Source organism: Ptychodera flava, chromosome 14, assembly GCF_041260155.1.
Source record: "Ptychodera flava strain L36383 chromosome 14, AS_Pfla_20210202, whole genome shotgun sequence".
Lineage (NCBI taxonomy): Eukaryota > Metazoa > Hemichordata > Enteropneusta > Ptychoderidae > Ptychodera > Ptychodera flava.
In genome coordinates, this window is record NC_091941.1 from 20,433,425 (window position 1) to 20,456,463 (window position 23,039).

General features: G+C 38.2%; 1 protein-coding gene across 1 annotated transcript; it reads left to right on the top strand.

Annotated features, from left to right (window-relative positions):
* The first annotated feature begins 1,233 nt into the window (after window positions 1–1,233).
* On the top strand, window positions 1,234–18,861 carry LOC139149699 (G-protein coupled receptor 135-like). The gene is made up of 2 exons (XM_070721571.1): window positions 1,234–1,452; window positions 15,785–18,861. Exon 2 carries the CDS (start codon window positions 15,993–15,995, stop codon window positions 17,283–17,285), a length of 1,293 nt encoding a protein of 430 aa, XP_070577672.1. The 5' UTR covers window positions 1,234–1,452; window positions 15,785–15,992; the 3' UTR covers window positions 17,286–18,861.
* Window positions 18,862–23,039: the final 4,178 nt, after the last annotated feature.

The following is a 23,039-nucleotide window of genomic DNA, read 5'->3' on the forward strand; positions in this document are numbered from 1 at the left end:
TTACCGAATTAAATCGTTTACATCCCCTCGAGCGGGAAATTACCACCAGTACATACGAAATTATTTATAAAACATTTTTTATAGATGTAGAAAACAGGAAGAAAATCATAAAAAGCAATGTTGCCAGTTTCGTTCAGTTGTGATTAGTTTCGCCGTTTCCTTGTAGGGCGACATACATAATTGGGTTTTTCGTGACTTCTTGTTAAAAATATTAATTTTAATGAAAAAACAATTACCAAAACAAATGATGGATGGTACGACGTGCACTGGTCTGAGTGTATGTTGCTAAACACAGGATGGTAACCAAACGTGCCATACTTTCATCTAACCTGGACAACGTGGTTTAATATTGCACGTTCTGTACACACATGCTGTGTGGAATTATATGAAGGAATGGAGCGTTTATTGTTTATCGACTAATAATCATTTCCACAAAATACTGCATTCAAGAGTCTTCACTCCCATAGGGCCAAATGCGGAACGACAACAACGCTGACAAAAAAAGAATAAATTGCCGTATGCTGCAGAATACCTGTTGGGCGATACGTAATTTCAAACGAAATGTAACCGAGATATCCAAGACGATTCGGAATGATCATGATTCTCACTGTTTGTTTTCACATTTTTCACACAGTAAAAATTGAAATGTATTGTCCTTTGTAATGTGTGGGTTTTTTCGTAAAAGAAGAAAAGAAAAGACGCATACAGAGAAAGATGACATGCTTAAAGGGTTCGATAGAGAGTTTAGGTTGTAGATGCAAACATATGGCCACGTATTTGTTGGCTGCAAGGGCTGCGGAGCCCATTAACGTGAATTAAAAGACGTCGATTTTATATCTGATTGTGCTGCTTCAGCAATCCAAAGGCAGTGAGATTTCCACTCTGAAAGACTGAATCGCACATATCCGTGAAAGGTATGATTGGTGCGGAATATCCGGTGAAGCCGCAAGCCCGGCGGGCACGTCGCATCGCTGAGCATTGACGATGTTCATCGTTGAACGGGTAGATGGGGGATGACGTGCGCACCATTTATTACATTACATCACATTAATTCAAATCGAATAATGGCAGATTTGTCCGGAGTAATTAAAATACTAATTGCGCTTGTACGGGACTAAACATCCAACAAATTGGACTCTTTCAACGTTGCATGAGGGAAAGATGTCGCCATGACAACGACCCGCGCAAACACCGGGCTGAGGAGCCCGCCATTCTGAAGACAACATCCCCCGCAATGATATGGTTAATTCTCACAAGCAACCTATATTCGCTGCTATGCTGCAAACGTTCAACGATTGACTTGTCGCGCGTTTACCCGATACCATGAAGACGTGGACAGGCCCAGAGCAAGACAATTTACCGAAAATGTTGCGATGCAAATAGAGAAATATGTTTCCCTTTCAGCCGAGAGCAGTATCATCGTGAACAAACTAGATCGAAGAGCGACTATGGGTGAGTATTTTTTTCTCTCTCTCTCGCTCTCTGTCTGTTTGTCACATGACAACGAAGGGCGAAACCAGAATTACTGTAAAGCGTTATACAATTGCACTAAGTCGAGTAAAATGGCTAAGCTGAAGAGTTCTGACAGAGAAAGCAGAATGTTTCATTTTCAGGGGATGAAAATCACGGCATTTTCCGCCCATATACACCTCCGCCCGCGCTCGACTCTATCCACATAGCGCTGCGATTTCAACAGGCTTCCAACAAAACATGGCTTCGCTTTTTATGTCTGATAGCGATGTAGATGCCAGTTAAGACATGAACATAAAATATTTATCCGACGTAGAACACCGTCATAAAAACTGCGTCTAATCCCCGTGAAATTGACACAGAACTGATGGTTTTTGTGTTTCATAATTGATGCCGGCAGTACTGTAGACATAGAACAAATCTAGACAAAGCTGACTCAAAGAGAAAGAATGAATTGCATCTAAAAGAATTAAATTAGTATATCTTCTCTGACCTTGGGGGTCGTTCTGCCACATTCAACAGTGTTCCTACATAACGATTTTTTTGAACGAGATTCTATTATCTGTAATTTCTCTATTCAAATTTTAATGTTTTACAACCAATTATCCAATCAAGAGAAGGGCGAAGGTTGGTCACAGCAGTTTGGCTAATCGTAGAAACCGATGAATGTCGAGCAAGAATCGCGCTACATGACAGAGAAAAGATAAGGTGTAGATTTTACGAAGCCATTAGATGGATGCAAGTGGCGTTTTATACAGTGCAAGGACTTGTGTATCACTTCTCAATCGGTTCATCCCATTTACAATCGCTTTTTATTCAGGCGAACGCGTGCCCGGTGAGCGAAACCGCTTGACAGGGGCCGTACGCCAATTAATAGGCATTGACGCACTTGTATACGGACCCGTATATTCATTAATGATTGTTTCAGAGTCGACGTGCGGATTGGAATATGGCTGCCGTGTGCGCACACAAACAAGCCCGTTCTGGCTCGCCGGTAATTAGGTCGGATATACCACCATTCAAGCGAAGCGTTTTCAAATACACGGACGTCAACATTTGCTTGGAGCAGACGGTCTATATGGATATCACAGGTTATCTGTTGAGATGAAATTATTGTGACTATTATCTAAACGGTAAAGGGTGGAAAAACTACGAGAATTTCCACGTATACTATTTCTAGTCTGAATATACATTATGGGTCACATGGTTCAGTATGGTTCATGCCGCATTTATCGACAATTAAACGGGAATGAAAGTTGAACATTTCAGTAGCTCTGTGATTTTCATTTCGACTTTAAAATTCGCACGATTATATGCATTCTTGGCGGGAATATGCCATTAAATCTCCGACGATGCCATGCCAATAGAAAAAGATGTAATTTAGTATAAAGTAAGGTTCAATATAGGTCCGGACGGTAGAAAAATCGAAGTGAATAAATTTTGGCCCTCTCTGTTATGTTACCCGGCGATGTTTCTAAACTTTAAATTTTTTAACTGAATTGATGTGGTGCACGAGGTTTATTAAATCGAATTACATTTAGAGCGATTTGAAGTGTCGTTTCATCACCAAACCCCCTGACGTTTTTATTCTCAATGCAAGGGCTTTGATGGTCGATTGAACAGTTTTGCTAGCCACATAAATGGTGCAGCAACAGAGGTATGACTCTTCAGCGCATGTCACCAAATGTTTAAACCTGAAATGGTGCGTACAGTGTACGAAGACACCAGTCATAACCCGTTAATTGTATCACGTGAGCATAAATCCGGCGACCTGCGTTATTCCGTTCAAGAGTTCCCTTCACCTTTCATCTTTCTCGCGGGGCAAAGGAACACTTTCTTATGCAGGTACATTTGTTATATTTTCCTTTGGAACATTATGCATTTTTGAGGCATTGGGGTCAATAACATAGATATCATGCTTTTGACAAATTGACTGTCATGTAATTCAAAATGGAGACTCTAAAACGAACTGTGCCTTCATAAAAATCTGCACGGTGATGTCGTAAATTACAGTGACACCCCTTTACGGCAAATTTATTGTTTTGCAGCAAAGTATATCAATTGTATCCACACATCCATACCACATGAAATGCTTTCTTTATACGTTATATTAAATAATAGTAACCGTATGATATGTGACTTTGAGGTGGCTCTAAAAGAATAAGATAAGGACATGTGTGCTTCTCTGAGGCTGTGTATCTCTCTAGTCCCTGTCTGTCTATCTGTTTGTCTGTCTGTCTATCTGTCTGTCTCTGTGTGTGTCTCTCTCTCTTTCTCTCTTAAGCTTAAGCCAAAGCTTGTAGTAATACATATGAACAGGCTATCCTTATAAAAGATGGTACTAGAAACTGCCACCTTAGGCAACAAAGACAAAAAAATCGTGAGCTATCTTGTACTGCGACGTTGGTTTTCTCGATTTCTAGACTGTTTAGACGTCATATTCGAAATACCTAGGAAAATGAACAATGTTGCCGGGAGCTATGAATCTTAAAAAGAGTTCAGTTTAATTAACCCTGATTGCAGACACATTGATATTACGTCACCCTTTGTCTATGATTGAATGGAGCTAACTATGATATTGACAAAGGCTATGAACTCTAACATAGAAATGACGCCATAGAAAACAATCATCTCCGAATATAATGACACCTGTAGTAATTGAAGTCAATAATCAAGGCTATCAATTTTTATCAGCCTGCCTGTCCATCCATCCGTTCTCCTTTTAGTCAGTCCGCCAATCTACTCAGCTCTATCTTTCCTTTTTTTTCCTCTCTCTCTCTCTCTCCTCTCTCTCTCTCTCTCTCTCTCTCTCTCTCTCTCTCTCTCTGTTAATCCGGATAACATACATATGTATATATATATATATATATATATATATATATATATATATATATATATATATATATATATATAGTATATACTATGTATGTATGTTTGTATGTATGTATGTATGTATGTATGTATGTATGTATGTATGTATGTATGTATGTACGTATGTATGTTTGTATGTATGTATGAATGTATGCATGTATGTATATATACATGTATGTATGTATACATGTATGTCTGTATGTACGTATATTCGCACGACATCTTTAACTTTTGATTATAGTTCCATCATATTGATTCTATACATATCATAAATTCATTTTCCGATTCTTCCCAAATTGTGTTGAAATACGAAGCCCTGGCCTTGCAATTATCATGAATTCTGTAAAATGTGCATTGTTTTTTTTGATTAATGAATTGTCCTCATCGATACTAAATTCTCATATTGATGAGTTGAACACGGGACATAGGGCATGATTTTGAAAACGGGAAAAGGAAACACTTTTGTGAACAGAAGCTAAATACTTGAGAACACGTTAGAAGTTACAGCCAGTGCAGCTTTAATAGCTTTATTCTTAAACCGTTTTGAACGACTTTTTATCACAAACGTCTTTTTCTTGTCCCTATGCAAAATGATATCAGCCTAAATTGGCATTCTAAAAGTCCAATTACGGGGTACTTCCTGGTCTTCTACATTTTAAAGGCACACTGATGGGGCGGGGGAGACCGTTGTTGTGTGAGTTCAGACACTCTTGATATTCTCTTTCACAATCTTGACATTTAAAATATCAAAAATTCTGCTATAATAGAAACATTATACTCTAATGCGCAAATTAAGGCAAGGCCATTCAGGCATCACATCGTCTAGCTTATAGATGAATTATGGCGAGATGATTGAGGTTAAAATTTCACACGAACAAAATTGTGTTCATTCCTCAGCGAGAAGCCTTTTTACTAAAAGGTCAATAGCTGCATGTAATTTTTGATGTTTTTCATTTCTATTTTATGTGTCAAGAGCAGGTTGGTGTCCTACTTCCAAAAGCACGTTGAACCACCGACTATTTAGCTTTCCAACACAGCATCTTTAGCCTGAGTGCAAAATGCACCGCTATTGTTTACAATTGATTTCCAGTCCGGAACAGAATTTAGAGACTGAGTTTACAAACTTTCTCAACATGCTTTGGGAATGGAATTGACAAGAACGTACAGTTGACACACAAAACAAATATTATGGTGGAAAAAACTCGACCAAAAGTTACAACTACAGGCACCTGGCTTTTTAACGAGTTTTTCCGAATCAAAGATTTACTTTATAATGAATCAGCGCCAGTGATAAATCTAAACGCCCCTTCAAACTTGAATGTCAAAAAAGAAACTTTACGCAGGCCAAGAATCGTGTTTCAAACATACAATATACATCCATCCGTCCATCCATCCGTCCATTCAACCATCCAATGACATCCATCCATCCGTCCATACATACGTACGTATACGTGCGTACGCAAGTATGCAACATACATACATACATACATACATACATACATACATACATACATACATACATACATACATACATACATACATACATACATACATACATACATACATACATACATACATACATAATACATACATACATACATACATACACACCACATACATACATACTACATAATACATACATACATACATACATACATACATACAAACATACATACACACACACACGCACGCACGCACGCACGCACGCACGCACGCACGCACGCACGCACGCACGCACGCACGCACGCACGCGCACGCACGCACGCACGCCACGCAGCACACACATACATACATACATACATACATACATACATACATACATACATACATACATACATACATACATACATACATACATACATACATACATACATACATACATACATACATACATACATACATACATACATACATACATACATACATACATACATACATACATACAAACTTACATACATGCACTACTTGTTTTCAAGAGTTTATGAGAACAGAAATCAGAATTGTTATTAAATGCTTATTTTCTTGCACGTTTCATTTTTACCAGCCAAAGAATATATCGCATTGTCGTGTTGAAAAACCGAAAGAGCTTATTGCAAAGTCTCTTAAAAGGTTCCCCAGTGATTGCCTCTGATGTCTTTTAAATACAAAGTCCTTTCATCTCATCAATAAAGTTTGGAATTAACGTTTGAAAACATTATATGGATGAATACAAGTTTAATGTTTTATGGCCGTGAAAGGAATATTGTTTATACACCATTCAGCGCAGTGTGAAATAAACACATTAGGGCCGCCCTCATGCCTAGTCCCGTAGGTAAAAGAAATACAGTAGCTCCCCTGAGATGTGAGTACAATTTCTGATAAAACAGATTATCCCTCGGCGTAAAATAAGATGGAGAGTGAGGAAACTAGCGTTCGTTGATACACCCTGTCAACAGGAAGAGGTGATGGACATATTACACACACACAGACAGACAGATATATATATATATATATATATATATATATATATATATATATATATATATATATATATATATATATATATATATATATACACAATAAATGTGAGAATACATCAAGTATGTTTGGTACCTATCACTCGAGTTTCACGCATACACGCGATCGTCAGATAGGTAGATTTAATTGAAATTTGCTTCAGGTGCTTACATATAAGTATCAGGTTGGGTCAAACCATTTGGTGTGGTGGATTGGATTAAATTTTGACAAGTAAAATTTGTTTTCGTGTCGGCACTTGGAAACCAGCTCTGAACGTTTGTTTGAAAGGCTGGACTTATCTGCATTGATTATGAATAGCTTCTCTGTAAGACAAAGGTTGCATTTCTTTTACACATTTCAGTAACTTCTTGCTTTCGATAGGATTGACCATGATATATTAAATGGTTTTCCTGAGATTTCAAGTGACAGACATACTTTGATAATTCTGTGCTGTTGGCGAATGCCTTGCTTCGGAAAGATTGAACATGATTTGCATATCTATATATACATAACAAATATATATATATATATATATATATATATATATATATATATATATACGATATAAAAATGGCTAGTAAAATGGCAAAAAGGACACTACTCAGCAGGGTACCTTCGGAAACACAGAATCGTATTTCATTTTTCCATGTCCATTAGGTCATATCCGTGGCAAAGTAAAACCTTGGCGCTATAGCCGTATGGCTGCTTTTTCCATCACATTTTCATCGCGCACGTCATTAATATTGCTAATCAAAATTTAATTAAGCAGCGAACAACAAATATTATGTAAATTTCTCGTCCCAAGGGTCCTATGAAGCAAATTGTTTCTCATAACAACGTGTTCTCTTTCTGTTGCCAATCTCAACTTCCATACCACGGTTTGCCTCGGTACACGCCGCCATGGAAAATTTTCACGGATAATTAGCTATGCAAAATATATTCATCGCGCAAGCTGCATCTACCAAACACAAGCAGTTGTGCGGACAATCGTCCGTAAAATGAGATGAAAATTTGAGAAGATGGATTTGAAATCGTTTATAATAGAACAAAATTTCACAGAAACCGAAAGATACAGGTCTGCCGTATATGCTGATGTGCCGGGTTTACTTTAGTTTGGAGTGTATTCAAGTGACAATATTGAAACTCCACCAGTTTAAATATTTTTCTTCTGATCGTAAAATTTACCTTCTTGTTGTACTTCCAAAATCATGCTTAAATGCCTAACCCTAAACTTATCGACACTGCATGTACATTTGTAATGTCAAGTCATCATAATTAGTGGTTACACTGAACTGTAGCGAGAACTAAAATTCAGTTATTCTATAAAAGACGGGCAGGCGTGCATATTGTACAAGCTTCAACGTATTGGCAAGGTTAACAATCAGGATTTCAAATTATTTCAGAGAGGCCCCGGGAGGAATGGATGTAATGTACTTGGTTTACAGAACAAAAATATGGACAACCTCATCACAAGTTATACAGCAATTGTGACTTTCACTTTTGTCCATTAAAATACGAATAACGCGCCTTCCACTTAGTACCTATTCAGCAGATTGTTTTTGATTACTTGTAAATTTTAATGCCAAATGTCGCAGTTTGTGGTTGTAAAAGGCCTCTAAATTATTACTAAAAGCAATTTTGTAGTTTTATAATGATCAGTTGTTAAAGTCGCAGTTTGTGGTTGTAAAAGGCCTCTAAATTATTACTAAAAGCAATTTTGTAGTTTTATAATGATCAGTTGTTAAATGTCTGTGTATGTATGTATGTAAGTATGTATGTATGTATGTATGTATGTATGTATGTATGTATGTATGTATGTATGTATGTATGTATGTATGTATGTATGTATGTATGTATGTATGTATGTATGTATGTATGCATGCATGTATATACTATGTATGTATGTACGTGGGTAGGTAGCTGGTAGGTAAGTATTATGGTAGGCAGGCAGGCAGGTAGGTAGGTAGGTAGGTAGGTAGGTAGGTAGGTAGGCAGGCAGGCAGGTAGGAATATATGCTTATAATTCAATTAAACACACACACACACACACACACACACACACACACACACACATATATATATATATATATATATATATATATATATATATATATATATATATATTTGTATATATATATATATATATATATATATATATATATATATATATATATATATATATATATATATATATATTCCTGTCAACACGGTCAACACGTTCATCATTCGTTATAATCTTGCAAGCCAAACTTAAAGCGATGCTAAAACATTGTGCAGTGCTGCATAGTTTACACTATAACTAACGGAGGTCGCGTGCGTTAATCCTGTGTCACATAGGTGACATTATATGACATATAGTTGTGTTTCCATTACAATGAAAACTGATCTGTTTGTTTACATTTACTGTGGCCGGAGAATCAGTTTTAATGTTGTCACATTTACAGACACGTGTCGTATTGACTTTTCTGTAAATCAACAAGTACTTGTGTATGTCAGTAGGCTAACTTCATGAAAAATTCTTGATCGATTTGATGTGAAAAATTATGAGCTGTATAAACAGAACACGTTTGCTGAATTAATAGAGTGATTTATGATTCCGGGCGTTGCCATGGGTTTGCGCTGCGCTAATTGGGGTCACGTGAGCCATACAAGCTTTAAATGAGGAGGGGTTTATCCACAGTTCAGTATCCGTGCATGCTCATGCGTGAGTTTTTGAGAGCAGATGAGGAAGTTGTTATAATTATTTTAATTTTCTCAGAAAAGACACAAACAAACTAAACAAATTCACACCTTTGAAAGGAGATGTCAGAGGTCACTATCATGCGATCTCTTGAAGTGCACGTAGTGTGTTGGTATGAAACCCGAAGCGCAACGTGAATGAAAAGTGAAATATTATCAAGATTTGAAAAATAAAGATTTCTAGCAATGATTTTATCCAGGTGATATACTTTTATGGGATATACTAAATGACCCTACATGAAATGACCATATCAAAGTAGTGCAAATTAATATATTCACTCTCTTTTACCCTGCACAATTCAACTCAGAATTGGTAACGTTTTAGTATGTATTTTGCATTAGGAATTAGTTTTCTTGCTTTGACAACATGTTTGATCACGCTGTACCCGGAACACGACTGTTTCATTAATTCTTGCCATACTCCTCGATGAATACCTCCATAAAGTGAGGTGCCTAGGGACGCCAAGATGCTGAGCGCCAGCACAACCCACTTTTACGGTCTGCTTTCAACGGATAACCAATTCCTGTATGTCATACAGTTTGCAAGTTTGGATTTTCGCCAATAATTGGAAAGAAGTCAGAATATCATCAACAAAAAGTGATTTTTTTCGACCAACCTCATCTTTCCCTGTTCACCATACATATTTCACTTTGTAGACAATGTTTCAGTATAGTCTTAACTTACGACATGTTTATGCCGCGTGCGCGTGCGTTTCAAACTAATCATGTTCTAAGGATCAACGCAACTTATTGTGCTTTGTGATACACTTTCTCTTACACCTTGAGTCAGTAGTGATGAAGTCAGAGTTACCTCAAATTCTTATTAAAAGCTTATGATTTCGGTACAGACTTGGGCACCGTGTCAACTTGCACGCTGAAATTTGCCATGTATTTCCTCGGAGCTTACAGGAAAAAATAAGCCACGTATATGATTCCCCGAATCATTTCTTTCTTTCTTTAAGACTTTATCCTACATAAATCTACCTAAAGATTGAAGTAGATACTTTATACCAGTCCTTCCTATTGATAGTTACATATTGGGGTGGGGTGGGGTCCAAATATGAGAAAGCGGCATTTATCGACATTTCTCTAACATCACCATTGTGCATTCTCGTTCGTCTGATTTCGAACCGTAGGAATTTCTAATTATTCTCGGTGGTCGAGTACATATGTGTTTACTTCGTAAATATTCATGTAGGCCCAATAATGGATTTGTCATGCGCAAGATAGGCCTCTACTGTATACACCAAATGATCCACGTTGACTATCGCTCTCGTAATTTGTCCTGCAGGATTAGAATCGCACGAATTCAATTTAAATCATAGATTTGATAACGTTGTTCGGCTGACACATCCATTAATATCTAGAACAACATTCGTACACTGGGTCACGTGTTCCCTTTTGTAGCCGGAATTGCAATATACTGACATGGAATTGGTTTCAGAAGATGAGCGGACTGCTCACGTAAATTTTTGCCAATTCATTAATGCTTAATTCTTTTGTTTCAGTCGTGTGCTTATGTTCAGTGTCGTGTCGTGCCGCTTGTGTCTGCCTTTTTCGTTTAAATTTGTCGATGGAGCTTCGTCGAATCCCTGGACACATGATTTCTAAGATTTTCATCATAATACCGGTGATACGAAGGTATCATTCGTGCTGAACCTTATGTAATCTTAAGCGTAATTTTGAAACAGGCGTAGGAAAAATGTCGGAAAATATGGTCTATTTGTCATATTAATGACGTCATTGGGAATCAGTCTCGAATAAATTTGTAAAATTTGTGTCGTGCAAGACAGACACTCATTATTCATTGCATGCAAAATAATTAGTTAGTTCACCTTTGACATACCGTGACGAGTGTGCCAATATGTACAGCTTTTGCCAAGTATTGAGTGGGTTACACCCACGCAAAATTTTCACTCAGGAATTGTAAATTTGAGGAACAATAATGACAATAAGACGTATTCCCACATGTTCCACCGCGTTATCCATCCATCTCGTCAAGTCTGACACTTTGAAAATTTCATCTGTTTCATCGAAACAATCCACTCGAAAAAATCGACTTGTTCTGAAGGTCTTAGAGAATTAGCATTTTCTGATGTAGTGGGCAATTTAGTTAAAAGCCATTTTGAAAAACAGACACGAATCTCTTAAAGCCAACAATATTCATCAAGTATACACCAAACATGTGTATTAATCATGCATCCACCAGAAATTGTGACAGTGGGTCTGCGTACGTGACTTAATAAGATTGTAGAGATTCGAGTTTATTTGCGATATTAATATCATCATTTCATCTCCTGTCTTGCATTTATACTCCAACAACGTCACGAGTAACGAGAACAATCATCATCATCATCATCATCATCATCATCATCATCATCATCATCATCCTCATCCCCACGTACTTCTCTTGTGATACCAATTTTCGGCAGAATGTCGCGTCATTCAAGTTAGCACCTAAGCAAATTAACCGCAAATACCTTATCATTTCCAATAAACATTCCCCAATATTGTCAAGATAGGTAGTGACGGATTTTCGGGATAAACCCTTTAATCGATTAGTGGAAATCAGCCATCACGAATTCAATTGAGAGAGAGAGAGAGAGAGAGAGAGAGAGAGAGAGAGAGAGAGAGAGAGAGAGAGAGAGAGAGAGAGAGAGAGAGAGAGAGTCAACACTGATACAACAGGATATCTAAAGGAAGGCCATCGGTGCCAGAAAAACAACTATGCGCTCAGTTTAATCCCGAGACAGGGACGTGTACATGCGCAATTTTGATGCAGATATTTGAAAGAAACATCAGTAATGAATGTAACTCGCTGGACTACAAGTCCTTCAACTCCTCCGCGGAAATTCTTCATCGAAGGATCAAGCGAGTGCCGGAATGAAGCACATTGTCACGTTTTCGACCAAATCTTCAGTACCTAGTCCGCACAATAGGGACTCTTTCAGACCGCCCTTAAGGTATCTAAAACACAATACCATGGCATCATTCATCCATTTTCCACTCAATCTAAAAATTGAACGGAAATTCAGCTACGGAAACAAGAGCCAGTACTGACGGGGGACACTCTGAAAAACACGAAGGTTGCTTGCGTTGTTAACTGTACCCTACATAATGCCAAGGCACATAAGGCATTCGCCAAGGCTGTATTCCTTTGACGCCGGGGCTATCTCCATAAAATACTTCGGAAGCTAAAAACTCAAGGGCGCCTGTTACCCTTCGCAGAAGTGGGAAAACGTCCTTGTCTAGTAAAAAACATGTTGCCGCGAGTCGATAATTACTGTCGGTGTGTAAAGACGTCATTAATTTTCCCGGCCCGGCAGGAGGTATTCTGCCTGGAAATTAAAACACCGTGATCAATAAATATCCCACGATACCGCATCAGAGTTGTAAGTGCCATGAACTAGGTTGATTGTTGGGAGAATCAGAAATGTATGCATAGATTAAGGGTTTTTCCAGTAAACTAACCGTAGATGGTGTGTTACAGGAAAGCTTAAAGAGGGCCCAGTTTGCTGATGTAATATTCTAAATTGTGAACAATTTTGACGTTAATCCAGGTGGAGGAAAATGAAAAAAAAATAGATAGATTGATATATTGATTGATAGATAGATAGACAGATAGATAGATAGATAGATAAATAGATAGATAGATAGATAGATAGATAGATAGATAGATGTGTGTGTCTGTGTGTCCGTAGGTGCGTCTGTGTCTGGGTGTGATTGAAAAAATTAAATTAATACCTTTAATGAATGAGATTACACTATATGACTGTAAATCTTGATGGAAGAAAATATTCAACGTTTGTTTGTTCACAAAAGGATGTCTTTATTTGAACTTAATCTGACTGTAACCTTCTACCGATAGATTATGTATTGGTGGGTAGAATTCAGTGTGGACGTTTGACTTTACCTTGACGCTGGGTTCACTAAAGAAACGACCTCTACACCGATACGTATATCAAGTGCTCTCTTACGGCCATGTTTCCTTTTGGGCGAATCTTGGCCACCATGTTCAGTCCACTATGACGGCGATAAGAAATGTCAAGCGACCGCATCTTCGACCTTAAGAATTGATATTATCTCATTGTCGTCTCGGTTCATCTCCTTTTATAATCTTGCAGTTTTTTTTTTCATTCAATCATGAGACGTAAAAAATTAGTAGTATTCTGTTAGTCGTCTCATTTTGCGGAAGGTTAGGCAAGCTTTCGATAGTTTGATCTTCCGCTGACGTCACAGAACATTTTGGCCGAAAACCCATGTAATGATATTTTTATGAGGGTTAGAGTCAAATTAGATTGCTGCTATGGTTACAGCTAACGCAAGCTTCATCCGTCGCCATCTTTCCGCGCGCTTCGTCATGTCTTCCGATAATGATCTATCAGATGGCTATATGCAGTGTGCACGCCTGATCGGCAAACGTCTTCCGTTTCTTTTTGTTGCAAATACCCCACGAGCTTATGAAACTCGCTGTTGCCATGGAAATATGCATCGGAGAAGCTGGTCGATAGCGCGGGAAACCAAGACAGTGCAAGGGATTTGAAAATGTCGACGAATACGTATACGTTGTTAAGGATAAAGTCCAAATGGCGGTGAAAGAGACTAGCTCAGTCGGAGATGCGATAGCAAATACATCTCACTTGACGTCAGATGGGAGCAGCCAATTGGGAAAGCAGATAAGTCGTAGCTACGAGTGTATTAAAAGGGAGAGACGCCATTTTGACACTGCGATGACCAAATGAATTGAAATTCTTCCGTTTAATCTTTTAATTGCAATGAATCGAATGTAACCGCGAGAGTCGATCTCTTCTATCCCCGGGTTCTCTTCTGGTTCATTACAATGTGTAGTGACGTTATTCAGGTTGCAGTCTCGACAGTCAACGCAATTGAAATGTACTTTGTCATTCTAGCGGTCTTGTGTTTCTGAAATCGCGGAAAGATTGAATCCAAGAGAGTTCGACAACGTTGGTCAGGGGTTTGCAGTGAACTCACTAGTTGCTCATGTTATCAGATAGAACTATGAAAAACGTGTTGACTAAGTTTATTGTCCTCCTTTCGTGCTGATATTGTCCAACTTTCAAATTCAAGATAGTGTCGCGCCAAACGTATGCGCCTACGTGTCTCACAACATAAAACAAAAACAAGATGTTGACATTTATTCACTTTAAATCGTCTGCTCGCCTTTAGGAAAGAGCTATATCGTGTTTGAGGGAGGATAAATTATTGCTTTGATTCGGAGCAAAACCGGAACGTGAATTGCACATGTAGATCCACTTGTGCATCTGGATATTTTAATAAGAAACAGAGACAAAAATTTGGTGACCCAAAAGTAAGCATAATTTCTCGTTCGGAAACTATCCAACTAACTCATAATCGCTGCCTAATCTTTCATCGTTGATTAAATTGCAAATTATACATATTATTAGTTCTATACAGATGTTTATTGCTGAATAGGGTAACGGCACGACAATACTTGGGACACATATGGGTCACGTAGCCACCTACGTTACTTAACGGAATTGGGTTTCCATTACTGACATGTAACGCTTTATCCTGGAGATATAAAAGATGTAAAATGTATACACAGATATATATATATATATATATATATATATATATATATATATATATATATATATATATATATATATATATATATATATATATGAAAATCTGTCTCTCTTTACATTTTCCATCTGTTATATCTCCAAGAGAAGCGTAAATCTTTAAATATGTTATTTTACATTCGGCTCTTCTCAGACTCGGATAACAAGCAGGGTTCATCAAGGTTTGAGGATTGACCTCGATTTCCAAGAAACATTCAGTGTCGATCCTCATAACATTTTCCCCTGTATGCATTATACACAATGAGCATCGACAGGAAAGCCATCACGTCAAAATTGGCAATGCTCAACTTCTGACTGGGAGTTCTTTTATTTGCTGTGTAGGAGAGGGCGTTCTGCAGGAAGGACGCGGACAGCAAACGGGATGTTTAATATCATAGCAACACGCATTTTGACCCATGAATGACGTGATTGTGATAAATTTCAACGCTTAATTGATATTTGTATGCGCTAGAGTTCCGAAATAATTGATATTGATGATGGACATGGAAAATTAGCCATTGTTGTAAATTATGACATCGTTTATTTCTTGTTTTTTATCTTCATTATCTTCATCACCTTGCAATTTACATTTTCCTCCCTAGGAACCTGTCTTCTTCCGAATCGCGGAAATGAAAATACATCACACCTGAAGAGGAATGTTTACATTCGCCCGTGCCATCTCCAGCAGCGTTGCCGGTTACCATCGGCTTCGTGAATTGCAGAGTTGATGCAGTAAATTTATGACCTGCTTCCTCGCTCTGCCTGATTATTAAACCACATGCGTCATAAACCCGGGCACATATATAGGTAATGACGCTACCACCTCCGCTGAGCGCCATTGAACACGATGGTTTTTCTGGATCGTCGAACGTGACGACAATGCTGGTGAGTACGGCGACGAATACGCTGGCGACCGCGACGACAGCCCAAGTCGGTGACGACGACAGAGACGACGTGGTTTTCGCCGTGACGGCGGCGGCGCTCATTCGCGCCGTCATACTGGGAGTGATTTTCCTCCTCTCGCTCATTGGCAACACCACCGTCATCATCATAATACTGAGGCACTATCAACTGCGCACGGTTACAAATGCCTTCATCGCCTCCCTGTCGGCGTCGGATCTACTACAAACGATATTCTGCATACCGTTCACGTTCCTCACCCTGTTCGCCAATACCTGGTTCCTTAGCAACGACCTGTGCGTCCTCAACGGGTTCCTCAACAGCCTCTTCGGCATTGCGTCAACTCTGACGCTGACTCTGATTTCTATAGATCGCTTCTACGCCATCGTCAAACTGCCAAGGGAGAAAGTAACCCGGACTCGCGCGATTCAGATGCTTGTATACACCTGGATCCACGCATTCGTATTTTCGTTTCCATGGTACATTATGGACCCGCTGCCCAGGTATTATAAAGATGGATTTTTACACTGCATGTACATCTTTCATTGCACAACATCGTATTTACCGGAAGGATACAGTATATTCGTGATCGTCATTTGCTATTTGATACCATTTACAATTATGTGTTACTGTTACTACAACATATGGAAGACCCTTCGTCTGAGCGATACCAGAATTCGGCCAGCCACTGCTCAGGCGAGCATGCTCCGATTTTACGGGGAGATGAGAACTGCCACAACGGTGCTAATAATGATATTTCTCTTTCTGTGCTGCTGGGGGCCGTACTGCATAATGGCGATCGTGGTGTCGGCGAGTAACTCCGAGTTCACCCCGACGATGGACACGATTGCCATCTACCTCGCCTGGTCGAACTCGGCGATGAACCCGGTGATCTACGCCATCCGCAATCCCCACGTGTCGGCGCTGATTCGGCGCAACCGCGAGAGCGGCTACCACGCAGGCGCCATGGGCAGTGGAGCTGTGACTGTGGTCAGTCCCGCCATTAAGAGGAAAATCACCACAATATCTACGGGTAGTAACCAGGGACAGAATAGTTCGACCAACTTGAACGGAACGTCTCCTAGGCTCGACCCCACGGCTTGGGCCAGGAAAGCTCCTGCAATAATGTTTTGCAGGCAAAACTACCAACTTGACGATTCTGCTTCGGTCAACACTAACACAACACAAACCACAAGTTTGTGATACTTTTCTAGGTTTTCACAATTCTCTGTGTCACAGTGCTAATGTTCAGGAATTCACATTTTTCACAAGTGCCCTAAAGTACCTTATTAGTCTTTGGAAAATACTGTCGGCCAAAAGGATTAGAGAAACTTTAGTTCATGTCATACCTCTAGTTCGATTTAGAGCTCAGAAAAGACTCCCCTATTTATCAGACTAAATACATGTTTTTATGGCAACACCTATGACCAAAGAGAGGTAGATCAGTCCTTGTAAAGCGGACAAGACCGCCATTATTTGTTGATGTTAACTTGATTCGGTCACTTGTGTTCTCCTTCAAGGTATTGTGCTCCGTCTTGTGCAAGTTTTGAAATTTGAACAATCGACGACGATGCCTGAACAGTAACATTCTATCTGCTGATCAGTTCCTTAATTTACGCACAAATTGCACTTTATCTTTCTTTAGCACACATCAAGAAATGGTTATCAGGACATTTAGACAATGACATCGACTCTCCGACAAACCAACCGACTCGAGCCGGGCATCGGTAACTTCTCATATGGAAGAGAAGATGTGTCATCTATTTTGACACCTTGGTGGAATCTTTGTCTTGACCCCGAGTATAGCTTTTCTCCGACCCCATCTTTGTAACGCATCTCTCTCGTTTATCTAATTTCGCATTAACCACTCGGTGGTATGAACGATCAGTTATCCTCGACGTCATAATATGTTTTTAAAAATACAACAATTGAACTGGTCTTAAGTAATTAGCTTGTCTCATAGAACAACACATCAAGATTAACCCAGAGTAACTTTCAATGTTTTTTAAACAACACCTGATTATATCGTTTTCCATGCTTGGCTGCCGCGTGCCGCTTATTAAACTAAACGACGCTTACGATTAATTCGTTCGGTTATTGCATGCCCTCGAGTCAAGAATAGCTGGCATACGTCATTATCCTGGCCAAGTACCTACTCAGGGTTTTCACAACTATGATATGGGCCTACCACAATTATTTGATGAAAAGCCAGAACATTCAGCCGGAAGTATATTAGGCCGAGATATTGTGTGGTCATAATACTTGCTTCCCGTCCCCTGAGTACTAAAGCCTCCACAAACGTTACTGATTTCAGTTAAGTTGTTCAAGCAGAACAAGACTCGGCTTGTTTCAAATGGCTGACATGGCAACCGACAGAAAAATCTTAGTCTCGCGAGATATCGCCACCCACGCCGAAAGGCGCTCTCGCCAGACCTCGTCCAAAGATTAATGTGGGGAACCATAAGCATTGAAGTGTGAATGCCTTTACATAAACGCTACTGTAACCATTAAAAAAATATGTCTTTGGTCACTTGTAATGTTTTACATATACAGCATTTTTATGCTTCAGACACGATAGTTGTGTTAATGAGGTGTCGTGTCGATGGGCAAAAGTCAATTTGAAGCTGATCAAATCCTGAAGATGAGAATCGTGCAGCTAACATAAGCTAAACAGAGTGGGAATCACTCCGACAACTGTAGATTTCAATACAAATCGTATATTTTTTGTTTCATAAGAGATATATCGTTTCAAAGATCACAATACATCCTTTATATATCGAAAATATCTACATGAATATTGACCATATTTTCAACTTTTTCACGTGACGCCTTCAATTTCATCATTTTCTACGTTATACGATATATTGTGTACGTGTTACGACTAGTGTCTGTATCTATAAACAAGTATATATATATATATATATATATATATATATACATATATATATATATATACATATTATAATATATATATGCAGGATGCATGAAACTACAGTAGCAGATATTATTACTATGTACTTAAAGTACTTTGTGTTATTATTTAACGCTCTGGTTTTGGCGTCGAGTACAGTAGGAATTTTGTAATACTTTCATATAGATATTCTACATATATAAGATATATATATATATATATATATATTATATATATATATGTGTGTTTGTGTGTGGTGTGTGTGTGTTTGTGTGTTGTCTTTGTATCTCTGGTGGTGAATAGATAAAACAAAAAACCATATTTTATACACAAAGCATATATATGCATATATATGCCATAGATTTTGTTTTATTATATATGTATGTATAATATATATATATATATTATATATATATATATATATATATATATATATATATATATACACTTATATGCAAAAAACAAGAATTTGACGGACTGTTATTGAATCTGTGTTGTGTTTTGTCCGATTTCAGTCCGACTAATCATTTAAATTTAAATTAAATTTGCGTCGTTGGCAGTGCCATTGTGCGTGCATATTTTCACTTTCACGGGAATTCAATCAGAGCTGCGCACCTCTTATTGACGTCGAAATTTCACACCTGTAATTCTTGCTCTTAGACTGTCTCTCTCTTCTTGTGTTCAACCGGCTTGAAATTATGTACGAGGAGGGAAGGGCAAATTTGAAGACAAATAAGACACAATTGGCAACGAAGAGGAAGAGAGCTTGGCGTGCAATAAAGAACAGATTGTCTTCGTATCTATGACGCAGGAACATAGGAAATCATATGGTACTTCACGTATTTACACTACCGTATAAACAAATTGTGCGTGTCAACAAGTATAATAAATATGTCCAACATTGAAAAGAACAGATCCGATACGGTTTCGGCAGCTTTTAAGACTTTTTATTTTTTCTTTGGGGGGGGGGGGTGACATCATCTCCGCTGTTCTTAAGTGAACACACTATAAAACGAGTGATACGACGATAGAAGCAGTTGTTTCCAGGGTAACTCGATTTGCATAATGCTTCCGCATCCGCGTCGCTGGCCATCGCCAGGAGATAACGCTCGTGACAAAATAGCCTAGTTTTTATGAAACCAGTGCAATATAGCCATAATCTGAAGTATTTTTATTTCGATGGCCCAGGGATTTTGAGTATTATTCAACCATAAGTGCGCACTGTCAGCTAATTTATAGATTTGAATCAAATATATCTTTCAACGAGAGGTTTAGCCCGCGCTTAGTATGACAGTGAGTATGATAAATTTGATTTATTTTTCCTCACTATCCATAAAATTTATAGACTAACTCTTATAATACAAATTTGTGAGATCACATATGAAAAAGCAGACATATTTTTCTATGGCTGGTGTATTGGTACTGAAAATCTACACTTTAAATGATAATATAAACATTCGTCATGTAGAGCGGAATGTACGTGGCGTTTATGAGACCCTTTAGGCTATTTACTTAAACATACAGTCACAGTTACAATAATAAGCCTCAGCTAGCGGCGCTGCTGATGTGTTGCCAGGGCAGTCAAACACTCGAGAGTATTCGTCAGAATTATACTGCCATGATGAACCGAACTCGCGAAGTCGTCTGCTAACTTGCTACGTCACAGGGCCATTTTGGCATTTCTCTGTGATCGTCAAACGACTCGATGTCATAGAAAGTCGACCAGTAAATCACACGTCGGCTGGTATTTATATTCTCCGATATTGTCTCCAGACTCTGTGCAATGGCGACTTCGGATGATTATGTGTTTCGCACTGAAACAACGTACAAGGAAACTATGGTGTAAACCATTATAATTAGTTGGAGTCGTTAACTAAGCTGTTTGTTGTCGCATATGAGGCTCAAGGTTAAAGACGAAATGAAATCTTTTTTTTATCGCCCGACATGTACGTTTATCAACCTTTCACGGTATCAATGACATTCGTTTTCAATAAGGCAAATTAAATGTAAATCGTAGGCATCCTTGTCAAACTTTTCATGAGGTCTATTAGACAATGAACCACATGGGATGCATCGTATTGACAGTGGGAAAAAAACACACATTCGAGAGTATGCGAGAATATCCAATATAATACGGTGATTCCCTCTTTATATGCGCATGCGTGGGATCGTGCTTCTCATCTCTCTGTAAGCTGAAGCACATGTATGATGAACGCAATTCAACTTACCATATTGTCTGGTCGTAATTGACTCCAATCTGGTAAAACATCTCAAAACTGGAATTGCAGTGTACTTTGAAAACATCTGTACTTGTACTTTAGTTGAAGCACTGCACTTGGCTTTACGACCAGAATAATGTATTCTGCCCCCAGGTGATTTTTTAGTGTTTGGTGTGATGACACTGAAGGTGAAATTTTGAATAAACGTTCATTAATTTCAATATTCAGCCGCGCAAGCTCTAGCTCACTCGCGACTCACAACTGTACGAGGCTACATTAATTATGGATGGTTTGTTAGCTGGGAGGCAACTTCAAGCTTGCCGGTTCTGGTGCCATATTTTGCACGTTGGAGGTTTTCCTACATCAAGAAAATGCGACTAGCATGATTTGTCGGTAGGTTTTAATTACGTAGACCTTTAATACGTTTGTTTCTCTGGACCGAGAACTAGGATCGAAAATTAAAGCCTGAAAATTGGTACCACATTGAATTCCGCATCACAGCATGGAGATCATGCATAAAACCACATAGCATTATTGATGTTCTTCTGTTGTCCAGACGGAGAACCTGGGATGCAAAATTACTATGATAACCGTTAGTGCCACGTTAATCCCCATTTGAAGAAAGTTTCCTTTTATGACCAACACATATATTAAAGGTATTCTTCTTTCGTATAATCATGCAGACACCAGTGGTATATTTCATGTGAAGTCCTCCCTGCCCCGCGGACGGAAGGACGGGGGTAGTTACTATATTGTGTTTATGTTAAAACAACTTGATTTAAACTTTCTCTTGTATATGTATACTGTGCTTTTTTGTCTGCGATATCACGTCCTGTATTTCAAATATAGGGAATGTTATTTTTATGTGAAATGATGTACGTTTGCCGGACAGGAGAAGCCCCTATTTTTGAAATGAAAACAAATAAACTCTCATTCCGTATTCGAGTATTACTTTATTGTTTGCTTATTTCAAACAAAGAACAGCAAAAAGCATCGCAAACACCACAAGAAACACAGTCACGCCTCAAGGAGCAAACACAGACAGCATGGAAACTTCTATCCAGAAACACAGGAAACACCATCGGTAGATTTTGTCCGGTAAAGAACACACTAACATAACACGTTAAAAAAACATGGTAAAAACCGAAAGAACGATGCCATAGGTTTTTTATTGTAGGGATTATTTCAGGGATGAGACAGCTGGTTTAAGCGGACCATAATAGAGGAGTTAATATGTGTGAATTATTTTATAATGGAATATTGATGAACTTATATATGTATATATATATATATATATATATATATATATATATATATATATATATATATATATATATATATATATATATATATATATATATATATATTTTGAGATAACTGTTCAACTGTTCTCCACAAGTCATGGTAAACTATGTTGTTTGTGTATGTATGTATGTATGTATATTTATATATATATATATATATATATATTATATATATATATATATAATATATATATATATATATATATATATATATATGATGTGTGTGTGGTGTGTGTGTGTGTGTGTGTGTGTGTGTGGTGTGTATTGTATGTACGTATGGATGGGTGTATGGATGTATGGATGTATGTACATATTAATTTTAACATAAGGTACTTCAACTACAAAGAAACAAAACATTATTACTATATTACTTAGTCACTTTTACTGAAGTAAATTATGTCAATATTTACTACGCTCTGCTTTGGCAGTTTTGATTTCTTTGCAAGTGTCTCGTAACAAAACAGGAAACAGAACAACGGAAATATGAATATTCCATGTTCGAAAGTTGACGTGAAATGACCTG

What these genes read in the sequence shown, in the direction of transcription:
- LOC139149699 (XM_070721571.1), top strand. Translation starts at nt 15,993, where the DNA reads ATGACGCTACCACCTCCGCTGAGCGCCATTGAACACGATGGTTTTTCT.